This window comes from Tinamus guttatus, unplaced genomic scaffold (assembly GCF_059628265.1).
Source record: "Tinamus guttatus ecotype Peru unplaced genomic scaffold, ASM5962826v1 Tinamus_guttatus_pri_ptg000048l, whole genome shotgun sequence".
In the NCBI taxonomy this organism is placed as follows: Eukaryota; Metazoa; Chordata; class Aves; order Tinamiformes; family Tinamidae; genus Tinamus; species Tinamus guttatus.
The window spans coordinates 2,733,657-2,751,603 of NW_028288582.1; the positions used below are offsets into that span (position 1 = coordinate 2,733,657).

The window sequence follows — 17,947 nt, forward strand, 5'->3', positions numbered from 1 at the left end:
AAAACATATTATAATAGTATATAATATATATGCTATATTATTATATATCATATATCGCATATCCTGTATAGTATAGTATTCTGACAGGCTGACAGGGTATTTGCCTCTTCCCAGCAGGAAGACCAGTGAGATCCATTCTGGTGCTATGTCTCTTAACATTTAAGGCACTGCTTTTATCAGCTCTGTCTCGATCAGGTCTGGCAGGGATGGCAAAACCCAAGTTTCCATCATGGCCAGGGCTGGCTGTTGAGGGCAGACGTGACCCCAGCCAGGTGTGAGGACCTTGCGGGAAAGGAGGGAAAACCAACCCAGTCCAAACAGATTTGCTGGAACGTGAATGGGAGCGCGGCCGTGGAAGGGCTATTAATAGGATTTACACAGATTAGTTTACTAATCTGTGTATTCCAGATTGGATTTCATATTATGGAAAAGAAAATGAAGCCACATACCATGCAAACTTTCCAGGCAGCGCTTGGTGGGCCAGGTCCCATTTGCTGGTGGACAGGGCTGCTAAGAAAAGTTGCTCCGGCTCCAGCACATGGATCAGCGAGACCCGCCGTGAACCCTGGAGATGCAGCATCCTGTGGGCAAACATGGGTGCCCAGCAAGGACAGAGCAGATTTTGCAGCCTGATTTGTCAGTGGGTCTTAAAATATGTGGCTGCGCTGCAAGGCAACGCCCAAACTTGGCTCCATTGCTGTTGGTACCGATCTACTCCCCCAGTGGGATCTGCCCTCCTGTTTATATGGAGCCACTGCGTCCAGGTGAGTCCCAGACCTTCTTATCCCAAAGAGAGAGGGAAGTGCTGCTAATTCCCTTATATAGGGGAGGAAACTGAAATTTGGATGTTTAGCAACTGGAGCTGTGGCTCCCAGTGGTTAATATCAGCTAATATTGGCGATATTCACAGCTGTTCACAGATACTCACAGACGGACTCAGAAAATCGGGGATAATCCATCTTTGCCTCCTTGCTCCTTCATGCTTTGCAAAAAATACAAATGTTTTGGAATATTTCAACGTCTGTTATAGGTAGAGCCAGATGAAAAAAACATCATTTTCCTTTTAGATACATTCAAATTACTGTTTTAGCTGAAACTTATGAACCTGGGTAGCTGAGCAGCTCCATGACTTTTCCCACCAATGGTGGGGTGAGTTTTGCCTGCACAGTGGCCACTAACTCGCCTGGTTGCCATTTGGTGCTCATAAGTGGGAGCCATTTGCTCCCGTTAATCCAGCTAAATGCCAGTGGCTCTCCGCATTTTATTTTTTTCTCTCCTTTCTTCCCCATCTCCCGTTGTCCCCAATCTTTCACTAGGACCACAGTCACAGCTGAGCATCATCCCATGGTGGTGGCCGTGCAAAGCCCAGCACTGCAATCCCTGGGAGCTTTAGGGAGCACCTAAAGTCAGGTTTGCATTTAGGTGCGAGGCTGAATCAGGGCCTCAGATAACCCAGCGTGAGGCCACTTGTGTCACCAGCCTCGACAGGAGCTGGCAGGCGTTGGGTGCTTCGGAAATTCGGCCTGATTTATAGAGGGATCTAAATGAGGACTGACTTTAACCTTGGAAAACAGAACTGGTCTTAGAAGTGCTGCCTTCATTTGCTTGATACTTGGTGCAGTTTTCTGTGTGTGTGATTTGGTTTTAAGCCACTGAGGCATTTATTTGCCTTGAGCTATAGAGGGTTTCTTGAGAAACCAATGGGTACATTAACTAGTTATGCTATAATGGTCTAGAGAACTAGCACTAATCTTAGTTATTTTTTATGGAAACTAGGGTGTCCAAAGACAACTTTGGCAAGTATTCACCTGAATCTGAAGACCTTCTATTCAGCTGTATCTTTAGTTCTTCATTTTCTTTCCATAAAAGTTTCTTTGTAATAACCAGCTTTATTCTCTTGAAGTGTCTTGTTGCACACAGCCTTATCAAGCCCCACAACTAGTTCAGAAAGCTGGCCCCCAGAGCAAGACATCGGTGTCAAAGTAAACTGTTAGATATATTTCCGTAATATTCTAATATTTACATGAATGCTGGGTTAAAAATCTTCAGCCCCTCTGTATTTTATTTTATTTTATTTTATTTTATTTTATTTTATTTTATTTTATTTTATTTTATTTTATTTTATTTTATTTTATTTTATTTTATTTTATTTTATTTTATTTTATTTTAATTTTATTTTTTAATGGGAACTCAAAAATTTAAATCTAAGAGGAAGCTGTGGCCACAAAACTTCCTCTACTTCTTCCTCTCTCTAACCAATATTAAGTATTGCGAAACTCATAGAGGGTGAATGTTGCAGAATCAGAACATTGTTTCAGTTTCAGACTGAGACTGGAGCCTGGGGAGATTTCAGTTCTGCGCGACCTGGAACGTATCGTTTCTGATCGACTTGCTGGGATTCAGTTTCTGCTCGGTATGAAGTGGTTTTCTGTAATTAAACCATACCGGTTGAGTCGCCCTTGAGGAAGAGATGCCATTTGGGTAGGGAAGAGCCCTTAGGTTTGATACAACTTGGCTTTAGTTTGCTCTTCTGTGCTATTTCAAGTTCGGTGTGCATATGGAACACAGGGATGACCCCAAGGTGGGAAAGGCTGGAAGACAGGCCTGAAATCCAGCACAAGCCTGGAGAGAACACAGAGAATAGGAGTGGGCAGGAGGCAAGGTTGAAAGAGTCAGACTTGTTTAAGAGTGGGTGCAAAAAACGCTTGTTGGGACCGGCTTGGATATGGATTTCCCACTGCCTCCCAGTCCTGCGAGTCCGTGTTAATGACAGCTGCTTATTTCACAGGGGCATTTAATTTACTCTTGCTTGTGAAAGTGTCCTAGGAGCCCAGGAGAGGTAGGAAATGCATAGGAGCAGGCTCATGGCCCTGCCTCCATCCGTGACGGGGTTGGTCCTCCAGGCCACAAGCGAACGAGCAGCTCTTGTCCATCCGAGCAATGTTCATGTGCGTGAGTAGCTGGAGTAAAGGGATCCGCAAGGATCTGGATGAAATTGCTGCTGGCACCAGGCAGGGATCCGCTCTGCGCCCTGGAGATTGAGCAGGGCCGAGTCTCTGCCCTGGGCACCTCGAGCAGGAGCAGCAGTGCCTCCCGTGCACCTCCCTTCCCAGCCTCCAAACCGTGTTTTTTTTGGCACTGGTGACTCCCGAGCTGATGTGTGCCTGCACAGCGACATTGGGATTTGCCACGGGCACGCTGCACCTGTATCAATCCATCAGGAAGGGGCTCTGGTTGGAATGGGAAACGTTGCTTGCCTCTCTCTGCTTGTAACATGCACTCCAGCACGCGCCACCCATTGCACTGCCGGTGGCTTCACACCCGGACAGCAACACCCTGAGCACCCTCCCGGGACACCAGTGGGCTCTTGGCTGTCCCTTGTTTCTCAGTTGCTACTAAAATCAAGAAGCAAATGCTGGTTTGCAGTGTTACGCAGAGCTCATTGCGGACTGAGCTCTCCTATCCGCCCCTCATCCCTGCTTGGGGACAGAGCCCCGCTGGGATCAGCCGACACATCCAGCCCCAGCCCGGGCCGTAAATAGAGAAGCAACTAGAGGAACGAAGCAAACTTGACTTCGGGGTGGGCAGCCTGAGCTCCCGCTGCTCCCCGCAGCCGGCAGCGGGGCTGGATTTGGCTCCGCAGGAGGCAGCGAGAGCCGGTGGGCGAAGCAACAGGGGGAGGCAGAGACCTGGGTTTGCAGCCAGCTCGGCCACCTTGGGCCATCATTTCCAACCCCTCACTCACGTCCCCACCAGCTCGCGCTTTTTTTTATTCCTGGACCCGCATATTCCAAACTGGGTCTTTCTTCCCTGGGGAGGTAGCAGGGTGAGGAATGAAGGGATTAGAGGAGAGAGGATTGCACGGGGGTGACTGCGGAGCCGCCAGCCGCACTCCAGCTCGGCTCAATTTCCCGGCCCATGCGCAGTTCATGAGCATTTTATCTTTTCCCCTCTGCTTTCGCGGACTTGTGCCAGCTTCTGCAGTGTATAAACTAGGTGCTATTTTTATTGAATCTGGCTTTAATGTAGTGGATTTTTTCACACGTGTGTTGGTATTTATTGTTGCTCTCACTCTTGAACTTTCTGGCACCACGGAGTGTGGAGTCGCTTACACGCACGTTGTTTGGCAGATGAACTCCTATTTCTGGGAATCAGTTTTATTTCTAAAGTGTATTTTTAGGATAAAAGTGCGACCCATGCCCATAACTGAGATATACTGGTCTAAGGCCACAATCCAAAGGTTTTGGGCAGCCAGCGGTCACTGTGGCTGAGGGACGCAGCCGTGTAAGCAGACAGCTTCTCCAGCCACCAGCATTTAAATTAAGATCTCAACTTGACCCTGGGCTCTTGGAGTGCGAAAATCCCCCTCCGATCTGGCAAAGGGGAAAATCTGGCTGAAAAACATGGGATAAAAAGTGTCGGCTTCCGACACAGCCTCCCTTCAGAGCTGGTCTCCTGCGTGGATCAAGAGCAAGCGCCCGTCTCACCACGTCTCCGAGCCGGCAGCTCCCGTGTTATCCCATCCCGCCGCCCCGGTGCTGCCTCCGGTATTCCCGGGCACATGGAGCGAGCTCCCCACATGCTCCCCCCGCGGCGCCGGCCGCTCGGCTCCACGTGTGCGCAAGCTGCCGGCGGCGAGCAGGGCGCCTGTGTGTGGTTTCCTCGCCCGGGGTGACCTGGAACGCATCTGCAGAGCCCTCGGAGGCAGCAGGAATGTGCTCCGTTAGGACATGATTCATCCTGCTCGCCGCATGGGTGGCTGCTCCGCGAGAATGTGGACATTTGCATACGCGGAGACTTTCCGCCCGGCCGTCGCACGGGGGCCGCGCGGCCCGGAGAGCCCCCGGAGTGGAGGCCACCGAGCCACGTACCGGGACCGAAGGCTTTTCCAGGGGCTGTGCTAAAATTCCCGCAAGAGGCTGCCCGCAGGCAGGGGGTCTGGAGGCAGCCGAGGGGGAAGGACGGCTCTAGCCCCTGCTCCAACAGGGGAACAGAGCTGTGGTCCAGAGCCCCATCACACTCTCGGGATCACTCCAGCCACTGGAAAACTCTTCCAGTCCTCCCGCTCAGGCCAAGCTACAGCACAGTTAAGTGGGAGCAGCAGGACGAGCAAGTTGGACACTGCTCCTGGGAAGGAACTGGGGCTAGGAAAGGATTCCAGTCCCTACCTTCGGGGAGCTGCATTTACAGTGGCAGCTGCTGAGCGCAGGCTGGATCAATCTCAGGCCAGAGAGATGTTCCAGAGGCGTCTTGCACCCTGCACCGGGATGAGCAGCGCGAGCATTGTGCCAGCATTGGGATAAATGGAAAAGACAGAGAGATAGCGAGGGATAATGAAAGGAAACATCTGGGAGATTAAAAATGTAATAGGCATACACAAATAAATCTGACTATTCAATAAAACCTCACACAAACCCTCATCTTGCTTCCTGTGGCCTACACAGGACTTACGGGGCAAAAGGGTGTCTTCCCACTGGCACAACCATCTCGACTGCACATACAGGGTCACCATGAAGAGTAACCTCATGTACAGGTGAGTGTTGTTGAACTTACTGCCACTCTTTTTGGTACAAAACCATAGCTAGCAACCAGGCACTGCTTGCCTGGGGAGAACAGATGTAAACTAATGCTGCAATGTGTTCAAACCGCGAGGGTGTAATCGAGGGATCATAAACTCCAGGGTGTTCTCAAAAGTCTGCCAAAACAAGGCCTGAGACCAAGTGCAACTCTTTTAAAAGAAAAATGTAAACAAAAATTTAGCAGAGAGATTTATGTACTCCCCCCAAAAGTAGGAAGCATCCCAGTTCCAAAGGTGCTGTAAGTAAATAAAGGGCAAGACCCTAAACAGTAGCTGGAAATACTATCTAGTTAATTATGGTATAAATTTGATGAAGACACAGATTTAATAGGTTCAATAAAAAAGAGCAAATTTATGGTTTTTAATCTAATATTTTAAACGCCAAGTTAGGTTTGACAGGAAACCCATTCAAGTCAACAGAAAGGCTCACTCTAGCTGAGGTAGATTTTAAGGTAATCCTCTGGTGCATACAGGTGTTCACAGTTGCCATCAACTTCGCAATGAGTCCTTAAAAGCAGAACTTCTATTCCGAATTGCTTTTCCAACATGCAACTTAAAGCATTCACAAACAACATGGAAATAGAACCATGGGCACAAGATGTGTATAAATATAAAGTTTATTCAGTATAGTGTTTAGAAAAATAAGTTCACATCATCTCAGAATACAAATAAAACACTTAATTGTCCAGGCACAAACCCCTATTACAGTACAACAAACATACAGACTTTAGATCTCTTTGGTTGGGTAATTAAGCACAGATATGTTTGATGACACTCTGGGTAGGCATCACCTAACAGTGCAGTAAAGACCTCTGATTATTCCCTCCTGTAATGCATACATTCCATTTAGATTTCATATTTGTTGTAAGGCACAATAAACCCTTATCACAGAAATAACTGGTTAGTTCTGGACAAACAGTACATGCAGCAAAAGAACAAACATCCTCTGAATGTGAATCCTGGAAGCCCGAAGATTCACCCCCTCCTTGAGTTCAGAAATGTAAGAAGCTACTTTTGAATTATATGAAACGTACAAGTAAGGTATAAAACATCCTTCAAGATAGTAACTGCTAGGAGGTACAGGAAGACTTTAGGTCTTCTTGCTTGTAAAATGTCATTACTTTATATCCAGAGTTTAAAAATATATTATTATTTTTATGATTTGAGATGCTTCCTGACCACAGTCGCTACATGATTCAAGCCCTGGGAGTTCTGCACATTTATTTGGTAAGGAAACTAGGGGGGTGAACGCTGTCGGTTGCTTGTCTGTCCTTGGTAAGCAAGGTGCACAGGCACTGGAAATCTACGTACAGGAAAGTCCCCACGCACGCGGGGCCAAATTCTGCCCTGCGTGATTTTGCTGAAGTCTGTCACTGAGCTGGTTTGACAGTCTGAAGTCAGAACCTTACCCAATTGCCATTAATCCTGGCCTGAAAACAACACTAAAGCTGGTTCCCAGCTTCCTTCTGAGCGTGTCTTCCTGGATGCCCAGGCAGGGCAAAGCCACAAATGGAAAGAGGTATTTGCATTATAGATTATTATTCAGTTATAACAGAGTATCCGCCGTGAGAACGGGTTCACACTGCCGTAGTACCCTGGACCAAGTCTGGCCCTGGTTCAACTCCGGTGAAATGAATGGACCATATTCTCAGCTGGTGTGAAACGACATTAAAGCCAATAAAACTGTGGTAGTTTATCCCAGCTGAGGACCTGGCCAATCGACCTCCATGATTTATGCGGCTGAAATGTCCTTTTAGGTAAGACCACAGGAATAATGTTACAAATAGTCCACACAGAGCATTTAGTCAATTTTTTTTTCTGGTTCTCATCAGGACTCTGGATGAAATAAAGGCAGCTTTAATTAAAACTAAAAAATTGTTTGTTTTTTAATAAAATGCTCATTCTTAGAAGGAATCTGCTTAAACTTCAAGCATATTTTTCAACACTTGAATCTGTGACCAAAAAAAAGTAGTAGAATTTGGCAATATTTCCTGTAAGATTTCCAGTGGACTTACAAACATATGTGAAGTTGAAATGATCATTTATTCACATCCTTAAGAGAAGGGGAGGGAAAAGGAGTTTTGCTTCTATTTTAATGTTGGATAGACATATCTTCCATTTAAACATGATAATAAGGACTGTCTATGGGACTCGGATGCTCACTTCCACTCGTATGCGTGGGAGATGAGCATCCCTATCCCGTAAAGATCATCTAAAATCCTCAGTTGGGAATGAGGGGAGCGATGCCTTATTTACAGCAGCTGAAGATCTGGCCCCGGATGCTCTGTGGGGCTCTGTGTACTGTGTAATTAGAGCAGTTTGCCTGCTTGCTTCAGGGCCACATAATAAAAACTGACCCTTATTTTACAGTAGGAGTAAAACTACTATTTAAATATCTACTTTAAAAAACACTGTACCGTGCAATGACTCTTTATATTGTGCATATGTACCTGCAGAAAACTTGAGGTTATAACTACATTATCTGGAGGGAATGACACTTACTTTCAATGGCAGAAAGAGTAAAACATATTAATAAAATAAGTTACTTGATATCTGGAAGACTAGAATAGATTAATCTTGCTTTGTCCCAAACCACTGCTTTTATGTACATCCTTGGCTCCTGCTCGAGAGCAGGAATCTCCTATTGGAAGTACCAGGTGCTCCCAGACACACAACACCCTAACAGGGCACATGGTTTTCACACCAACTGTGCCACAAAGCCACGGAGTTCAGAGCCTCAGTAACAGAATGAGCGCAAGGGAGAAAAGGAAAAGTAACACGCACTGACATAACACCACAGTCATTCAGTTATGAGATCTGATTGCTTCGACAACCGAGTGCTCTGAAATAGTTCTAGCTCCCCTCTAAAAATAGTCTGAGCTTTACAGACCAAACGTTAAGCTGCAATGACTCCTCCAGAGCCATGCGCAGCTCCCACTCCATGCACATACTCTGTTAATATGACAAAGATACAGGGTGCTTCTAACCTCCCAAATAGTTGAACAAATTCATGCAACGCAGACGCAGTCACTGTTACCATCGTCTTGGTTTTGTAGGTGCTCAGCCAACTGCCCACCCTGGAGACAAGCAAAGCCCAAACAACCAGGCACAACCAACCAGAGAAACAACCACAGCAGAGAGGGGACCTCCAGGCTCCCCTGCTCCTGCGTCACGCTGGCCGCTGGGCACATTGTGCAAGGGGCACACAAGCTCCAGGTCCTGCCTGCAATAATCTCCATTTTAAAACACTTGCCTTAAACGCCCTTTTTGCCGGCGCGCGCACAGGGGCTGCTTCTACGTGGACAGCACCAGCAAGGGCTTCCAGCTCCAAGTGCCACCCTCACCCCCTGCCCTGCTCTCTCCCTGCAGCCGGGCTTGCAGCACGACCTACGGCGCTCGCCAGCAGAGTCCAGCCTTGAGCTGGCACCCAACACCTTGCCAACAAGCTGCGTCCAATATAGTGCAAAATAACAGCGAGGATGTCCAGGCCGCACAGAAAAACCTTCACTCCTTAAAGGCTTTTCACAGAACCAGTTAATAACCAAGACAGGAGCAGACTGGGACATGCTACCTCTACTCTCTTCCCTCTCCAATTATTTTGTCCTTTATGAGTGTTTTTTGTCCCAGGCCTGATTCAGAGCCGTTGGAAGTTTATGAAAACCTTTCCCATCGTCTTCCAAAGGCTTCGAACGCGGCCCCATATGAGGATGAATATATGTTTTAGGTACTGTACATGTTCACATTAGAGTAAAAAAAATAATAAAAAAACCAAAACCACAACGATTAACAGCATCTCATTTTTATACATCTGCATTATTATCATTTTAAAGCTTAAGGATGTGCTTTTCCATGCTACAAAAATTTATCCGGAGGAAAGGTAAAACCTGCTCCGCCTGCCTCGGGCTGGCCTGTTTGTGCTGTCCCTGCTGGAGAGCAGGGGCTGAAGGGAGAGGAAACCCCCCACGGCAGCACAGGAGCGGCTGCTCCCTAAACCTCCAGGGCAGCTGCGTTCCCACCGGCAGCCCCTGCACTCTGTGCTGGGAGGATATCCAGAGGTCCCTTCCAGCCTTAATGATTCCATGATATATAAATCCAGGCTTAAGTGCACTGCTGGACTGGGGCCGGCATGCGGGAGCGGTGGCTGAAGGCCCTGCACATGGATCTGTGGAAACTCGGGACTCCCATCCCTGTCCAGCCCGTGTGCCTGAGGCCGGAGCCAAGTCTGTCCCCTCGGCACTGCCTCTCTGCCTGCTCCTTCTGCAGGGCTTACAGGGTGCTCAAGGGTCTCTCTTTGGCCCAAATGCCACCCATAAGGAACAAAACACCAACTCTTCTTACTTGTGCCTTGCACCGAGGTCTACTTGGAAGAACAGGGCATCAGGACCGAGCCCTGAGGACGGATATTTGCAAATCAGTGTTTTTATTCCTCCTGCCACTGTGCTTTAGTAACAAAGATAAGGCCACTAGGAAGAAAGGCACATGGAATTCCGTAAAAAATACACAAAAGGTTCAACTAATTTGCAAATTACTAACAAAACAAACAGAAAACCCCTGAACACAAAGACAGAGGGTAAAGACAGGGACCTTTTGGGTTTGTGACTTTGGGAGTTCATTTTCTAGTTTCAGTGTGATTAACGTTTTACTTTTACAGTCTACTGCTTGAAAAACTAAAAAAAAAAGTAAAACCTTGTCAGAAATAACTACGTTTACTTCCTGCTCAAACAATAAAAATAAATTAAACAGCCAGAAAACGTTTTCCTTTTCAATGCATTGTGTCTAAAGTGAAAGGGAACATAAACCATAAATAAAATCCATTGTACTAATTTAAAAAAGTCTCCTTTATAAGAACTGAAACAATATTTACATTCATACTCGAAAGCTTCTGAGTTGCATAATTAGAGTTTTAAATGATGCTTTTTCTGCTGCACTAACAAAATGCTAGCTGTAGCATTTAGAAACCTGCAAGTGTTTGATGCAATATTTTTGGTATGAACCCAAGTCTGCTGCAAAAAAAAACCCAACAAACCAGTAACAGTATTATTCGTGATTTTGTTTCATTTCTTAACCTCAAACAATATAAAAGTAGCCTGTGAGGTATCGTCTAGAGTTTCTTAAAAACTTTTCAATGCCCATGGACTAGAAGTAAACAGCAAAAAAGACTGCATCGTTTCTACCTTTCTGGAGCGAGACTTCTGCTTGCTATCTATCACTAGGAGTGTATACTTACTGTTGAGAGCATGTTGTGCTATGGAGAGGCTAGTTAAATTATCCAAGGAATACCTGTTAGCCAAACCAGTACCCATTTGCTTGGTACTTCCCCTGGCATTTCCTTCTCTTTTAATCTGCTTAAAAGAGAATACTGCATGCAAGCCAAGTGTTGCAACCTAATTCCGTTGCTGGAGATTCCTCTGTACGTTAACTCAGACCATTTAAATGTCGTTCTGTTTTCTTCAAATGAAAAAAAAAGAAACAACCAAAACAAAAACAAAAAAATCATCACTTGGTGCTTGTTACAGCCTCAACAAGAGACTTAACTCTTAAAACAGAAAGCAAAAAAAAAAAATTACAAGTCTTGCATATCTTCATCCATTTGAACTGTTTGCAATTTGGCAAGTTCTTTTTTATCTGTTTCCAGTTCTTCGCAGACTGTGTCAACCACGTTACTCATAACATATTTGGATTTCGTATCCAGCATCATTAGGTTGCCCGTTGACTTGCTCTCAGAAGTAGGTAAGAAATTCTCCTTGACGTCAGGTACGGCTTGCAGAACTAACCTGTGCTCTCTGACAAAATCTGGGTGCACTTGGGCAGGTGGATGGCTGACACGGTCTCCAGCGGTAGAAACGATTTCGCCGAGCGCAGGCTGTGCTGTAGAAATGGACAGCAGATCCTGACTGGTAATGAGGGAACAGTTTTGAAGAGTTGCATAGTTAGTGTTGCTGATAGATATCACGGTGGAGGTACTGGTTACGGGCGAGGACATGGGCTGGCTCTCCGAGATACCAGAGCTCAGTTCTGCAGCATTTAAAAGAGTTGGTGGCGTGAGGGAAAAATTATGCGAGGGAGTTACATTCACTAGTGAGGAGGCCAGGGACTGGAGTCCTCCACCAGATACATTTTCAGAAGACATGTTTACATTTAGTTGCGTGTTCTGACCGACTGGCATTAACTGGGAAAAGACAAGGCTTCTTTCTAGTCCTTCTTGCTTAACAGATCCTACTGCCTGACCTGAATTGGGAACTGTATAAACCACTGCACTTGGCGTGAGAGGGCTGAAGAAAACCTTGCCTTGTTGCACTGTTGAGGAGTCACTTGTAAAAGTTCCTCCATCTGTTGTACTAGGATTTACTGAAACATTACCTGGAGAAAGAGAAGAAAAAAAAAGAAAAATGATACAGATTAGAGTTGGCAGGAGTTACACAGGCATTTTTGTTAAGACACTTTGGTCTCATTTTATTTAGAGTAATATGCTAATATATCAAACAACACAGAGCAGTGTTGTTTATAACAGGTGAGAGAAAACTAGGTATGAGGAAATAAAAGCTTCTGTGGATAAAAACTGCTTCTAGAAAGCAAACAGAAAGGTTAGGGTATACTAAGTATCTTTCAGAGTCTCACGGAGGGGCAAATAGTCCCTAGTCATGTGATTAAAATGAGCGTGCTTTGGCCTTCAGTAGTTGCTACCACTTGATTTCTATCTAAGAATAGAAGCACGAAAAGCTATTAAAGATAGTTCAATGACAGACTATGACTTGTGTGTGGGAAACTGCAGGCACATTACATGAAATGTGCTACAGCCGAGCAGAAAGCTACCTGAGCAAACCTGCAGAGAAGAGCTCAAAACCAGGGGCTTCTACCAGCTTCACTATGTAGCCAGTCAAGCATTCAAATGCCTTTCCCCTTTCCTTATCATCTTTTTCCAAGAATCTAACCCTAGCACATCCACCGCTCAATGCAGAGCCACATGAAAGCTGGCTAAGCTCCCAGGAACCCTGAGAACTGCTCCTGTGATACTGCAGCTAACCAGGGCGAGAAGAGGTGGGCAGGTAAGATCTCAAGTTGGTTTAACCGAACATGACACATAAGGTGTGATTATAGTCATTCCTACACCTAGGAAACTGGCTCTCACAAGCAAGTCCCATTTTAAGCATCTCTCCTTCTCAAGAGTGTTTTAAGAGCTTAAACAGGGGATTTTTTTTTAATAATAATAAAAGAAAAAGCTAAGAGCATTTAAAATGCATGTCACAAATGGGGAATGCTCATCAAAACAGTCACTCCCTGTTCATTTCCACTAGGCAATGGTGACTTTGGCAAGATGTTAGCTGTATGTCTGAACTAGAGGAATAAAGGGAGGCAACTGAAAGTGGCAATAGCTATTATTTACTGTAGGTTCTTTAAAATAGCTTGCAATGCACTTCGCTTGGAAGACACTGCCAGCAACCCACAACATTTTAAAAGGGCCCCCCAAAATAATAATATTTAAAAAAAAAATCAAAACAACAGGTATCTTCTCTCCATACACGCAGCAAATCAATCTCCATCAGGAATTGATATTTTTAATAATGGGCAAAAAGTCCAGCCAATAGTTGATGTTTCTCAGGACTCTGAAATACAATTAATTCTCCCATACTACTTAAGGGGCAGAAATTTCATTGCCTCCCTTGCTGGCTGCCAGTTTTTGCCTTGCAGCATGTGGATTAAATGGCTCTTAATTACAGGCAGTATTCAAATTAAACATCTGATCTTTCTCATCTAGCTAAACTATTATTCCACTAATTTCCAGTGACAGCAAGTACCACCTTTTAAGCTTATGTACTTTTGTCCCCCCATTTAAAATGTTTTTGTACACTTCAGTGTTCCCCATTATATAATTTTAACAACAAAAATAATTAACTCCCTATACACATTTAATTCCAGTAAGTTAACAGGAGCATGATTTGATTTCCATTGTGTTATTCACAGCTCTTGAAACTACAGGGATTCATTCAGGTTTAATCATTTTCATAACTAAAGATACAGTAGTTAATAAGTAACAGAGTCGTGCTTTACAACAGACCTACATCAAAATAATGATCCAGACCTAGACTTGCTTTACAGGGGATTCTTCCTGACTGACCAGAAGTTTCAGTCTGATATTTTACAACTACCTCTAACACAAATTTTGGGAGGAGCCTGCAGACTTGGCATGTGAACCCTTGATGACATATTCCCCTTGGACTGAGGGCAGTCTAATCCAAATACCCTTGGATTGTATACCCTTGGATTTATATCTACAAGCAATTACATATTTCTATTGTTTCCTGCTGGTTTAATCGTTCTTAATTATAGGATAGAAAAAATGTATGAGCATAACTGTTTGGTGTCTTGTTGTGTCTATAGTCATTTTAAATTTTTTTCAATGGAATGCCTTGGTTAGAAAAAACACAAAACAACCACCACAAGAACAACAACGGTAACAATTTCCAGCTGCTGCAGTTTTCATTTTTATAAACCTTCTCATTAAAAGAATTCAGCGGCAAAGAGGGAATATTTTGAATTACTGGAATGTGCAAAAATTATAAATACTTGTGAAAATTAATATCAAAGAGAACAGAGAACTGTAGGGGATTTAAAAAGTGTGAAATACTGGACATTCTCCTCTGCTTTAAGTAAATCAGCTCTGTCTCACTTGGCATCCACCCACAAGTGGAACCTACATGGAATGACAGAGGGAGGAAGCTAAATGAAGGTGGGAAGTATTATTTGATGTATGGTATGTGGCTGTGGCCAAGCGGGTACATTGGAGGAAAAGTATTGCAAGTTCTGAGGTGCAAAGCATGCCCAACCACACTTCTTCCTTGGAGCTTTCAGTGTAACAAACAGAACTTTTACCTTGTGAAGCTGCCACAGAAACAGGAGGCAGCTGCAGAGAAGAAAAACCGATGCTTCCGTTCAGCAGCTGGCCATTTGTTCCTGAATTGGGGATCTGGACAATGCCATACTGGTTTATTTGGACAGGAGCAGTAAAAGTAACTACAGAGCCTCCATCTTGGGAAGCAACAGTTTGAGTGCTCTCCCTTTTCACCTCAGCACTTGGTATCAGTCCTGGGAACGAGACCGGGATGTTAGTGGGGCTGAATGTAGCTGCTGCAGCGTTAGGGACAGAGGCCTGGAGGAGTTTGAAGTCCTTGACATCTTCTGAAGACGATGACAATATGTCAGTGATTGACACCCCGTTGCTCACACCGCTGGAAGTGGTTTTAGGCGAATTCAAAGTTACTGTCTGCGAGGCCCCCACGCTGAGTCCGTTGAGAATGACACCGTTGGGTCCCTGGAGGAAAGAGCTACCGTTGAGAAAGACAGGAGAGGTACTGGCAGGCACGAGGTTTCCGTTCAACAAGACGCCCGATGAGCTCAAGGCTATTTTAGTGTTTCCAAGCTGCTGCATGTACACGGGCTCCATGTGGCCGGGAAGGCTGAGGCTGGTAACTCCATCAGACGAGTTGGAGAGCGGATGCGGAGATAAGTCCTCCTGCCCCTTGCTGGATTCATCTTCCGTGCTGGGGTTGCCATCTGACTCGCTACGGGGAAAGAGGGAGACACGGCGTTACTGTGGCCTGCTGGGGACCGTCAAGACCAAACAGGACTGCTTGCTCTGACAAGGCCCATTAGAAAAATATCTTTTTGGGGGGAAAAACAACAACAAAAAAAAAACGCCACTTATTTTCTGCTTTGTCTTTAAAACACACTTTCAAGCGATTCTAGCCGAAGGCGGGGTTTCTGAGGAAAGTGCACATGGAAACAGCCCTTTGGCCAGCGTGAAACTTCACAGGCCGCATTAGGGACTCGTAAATGACCCCCCTCGCAGTGGTCACCCAGCCCGGGAGCCGCGCGGCCCCCGCACGTGTGAAACCCGCCGGCTCCCTGGGGCAGCCATTTGGCAAACTGCTCCCCGCGCTTTTGCAGGCAGCTACGAGAACTTGAGAGAGAGAGAGAGAGAGAAAAAAAAAAGTTTTAAGAAAAAGTTTTTAAAAAAACACGCAGGCCTGAGGAGAAGCTGCGGGAAAAGGGCGGCCTCGGGCCTAGCTGCGGGCCGGGCCCAGGCGGCCGCGCTGCCCCTCACGGAGCCGCCGAGGCCCAAGTTTGTGCCGGGCCGGCCCCGTCCCGGCCCCGCGAGCCCCTCGGCGCCGCCGGGTTTTGCCGCTGCCTCGCTCGCCCTCGGCTGCATTTTTTGGGCTGCTCCCTCCCTCCCTCCGAGCCGCTCCGTGCTTTGATGTGTCCCGAAGAACGAAGGGGGGAAGGGGGGGGGCGGCACAATCGCGCCCTTGGTTGGGAAATGCCTTGGGGCCCTTCGCTCGCTGCGTTTTCGTCCTTTTTTTTTTTTTTTTTTTTTTTTCCTCCCCCCCTTTTTTTTTCTCCTTTTTTCCCCTCCTTTTTTTTCTCCTTCTCTTTTCCCCTCCTCCTCTCTTCCCTCCCCCCGCTCCCTCCCGGGCGGGGAGGTCACCTCCACCTGCCCGCCCCGCGGCGCCGGCCCCCGCCGCGGCCCCGCGCCGCCCCCCGCACCCCCTGCGCGGGGGCGGGAGCCTCCGTGGCGGCGCGGGAACGGGGCGGGGGGGGAGGCCCGGGCCGAGCCGAGCCGGGCCGGGCCGGCGGCGGTGCCGAGGCCCCGTGCGCGCTGAAACCCGAGCGCCGAGTCAGGTTTCAAAACAGAGCGAGACCCCGCGCGTCCTCCCCGCCCGCGCCAATGATTAACTCTGTCAGCAGCGGCGCCTCCATAAGCACCGACTCGAGGGGGACGGTGGGGGGGGGAAAGCAAAAAAAGACCCCCTTGTCCCTTCACCCCGCCTGCGGCCCCGGGGGGGCGGGCAGCGCGGGCGGGAGGGGAGGCCGAGGCGCGGCCAAGGTAAGCGCCATGTTTGCACGGGAAGAAAGAGCCGAGCGAGGCGAGGGGAGGGAGGGAAGGAAAGTTCGCGCTCACCTCTTGGACTGCGTCTCCGAGGGGTTGCGGTCGCGCTGCCGCCGGTTCTTGAACCAGTTGCTGACCTGCGTGAGGGAGAGCCCGGTGATCTTGGCGAGGTTGCGCTTCTCGGCGGGCGAGGGGTAGCGGTTCTGCTTGTAGAGCTCCTTGAGCGCGTTGCGCGACTTCTCCTTGAAGCAGTAGACGGTCTCCTCGCCGTCCCAGATGGTGCGCGGCAGCGGGTACTTCCTGCGCAGCCGGTACTTGTCCACGGCGCCCAGGGGTCTGCCGCGGGCGCGCTCCGCCTCGCTGTAGCGCGCCTTGTACCACAGCTCCTGCAGCAGCGCGTGGTTCGCCGCGTCGAAGTTGTGGCTCTCCAGGATGCTGTAGAGCTCCGCGTAGATGCCCTGGTGGAAAGCGACGAGCGCCCGCGCCTTCATGAGGCTCTCGTTGCCACGTAGCAGGTCGCTCGGGGGCAGCGACCAGAGGAAGCGGGCCAGGCGGTCCAGGTTCCCCCCCTGCTGCAGCGCCTCGCACACGCACGCGACGTGCTCGGGAGAGAAGGCGAGCGGGGGCTGCGAGGACGACGACGACGACGAGGAGGAGGAGGGAGAGGAGGCAGCGGTGGCAACGTGGTGGTTCCTGGCGAGGAGCTCGCTCTGCAGCAGGACCTGCTCGGCAGCCCCCTCCTCGGCGGCCTCCATGGGGAAGGGGCCCGTGGGCGGCTGCGCGGCCGCCCCTTCCCGCGGCGCCTCCGCGCCCATTTCCATCGCATTCTCCTGCTTGATCTCCGCCGCGCTCGGCAGCTTCTCCGCGGCGGGGGCAGCAGACATGGTCGGGGTTGTTGTCTTTTCTTTCCTTTTTTTTTTTTTCTCTCCTCTCTCTTCTTTCCTCCTCTCTCCTTCCTCCCCTCCTCCGCCCCCCCTCCTCTGTGCCTCCGCGGCGCAGCCCGCTCCTCCTCCTCCTCCTCCTGCAGCTGCTCCCGTGGCCGCTCGGTTCCCGCGGGGAGCACCAAGGCGCCCGCCGCCGCCGCGCCGCACTGCGAGCGGCCGCCGCTCCCCCCAGCGCCGCGCCGCGACACTATAAGGCACCGCCGCCGGGACGGCCCGGCCGCGCGCGCCCATTGGCTGCGCCCGCGCCAGGGGGCGGGCGCTCCCGCGTCGCCCTGGCAACCGTCAATCAACCCGCCTCGCTCCCCCTCCGCTCCCCCCGCCCGCACCTCCACCTGGAGCGCGGCGCCCACCGGGACGGTGCCCCGCCTTCACCAGCCCCCCCTCCCCCCCGCGCTTTAACTTTAGCGGCCCCAGAGGTGGAGAGGATCCAGGTCACTCTGACACGGCGGCTCCCCGTTGCCTCCCGCCCTCTCCCAAAGCCCCGTAACGGCCCCCGTTGTTCCTCGCGCCGCTGCCCTTAACGAGGAGCGGGCCGGGCCC

General features: G+C 48.7%; 1 protein-coding gene across 1 annotated transcript; it reads right to left on the minus strand.

Annotated features, from left to right (window-relative positions):
* Nucleotides 1–10,774: 10,774 nt before the first annotated feature.
* LOC104580218 (homeobox protein SIX4) lies at nucleotides 10,775–17,347 on the minus strand. The gene is made up of 3 exons (XM_088539387.1): nucleotides 16,536–17,347; nucleotides 14,450–15,138; nucleotides 10,775–11,938 (listed from the first exon to the last, which is right to left on the minus strand). The coding sequence occupies exons 1-3, from the start codon at nucleotides 17,345–17,347 to the stop codon at nucleotides 11,142–11,144; spliced, it is 2,298 nt and encodes a 765-aa protein (XP_088395513.1). The 3' UTR covers nucleotides 10,775–11,141.
* Between the last annotated feature and the right edge of the window lie 600 nt (nucleotides 17,348–17,947).

Excerpts from the sequence above, each read along its gene's own strand:
- LOC104580218 (XM_088539387.1), bottom strand. The coding sequence starts at position 17,347 with ATGTCTGCTGCCCCCGCCGCGGAGAAGCTGCCGAGCGCGGCGGAGATC. Across the intron at positions 15,139-16,535 it reads TCGGAGACGCAGTCCAAGAG|CGAGTCAGATGGCAACCCCA; the intron begins GTGAGCGCGAAC and ends CTTTCCCCGTAG. Across the intron at positions 11,939-14,449 it reads TTCTGTGGCAGCTTCACAAG|GTAATGTTTCAGTAAATCCT; the intron begins GTAAAAGTTCTG and ends CTCTTTCTCCAG.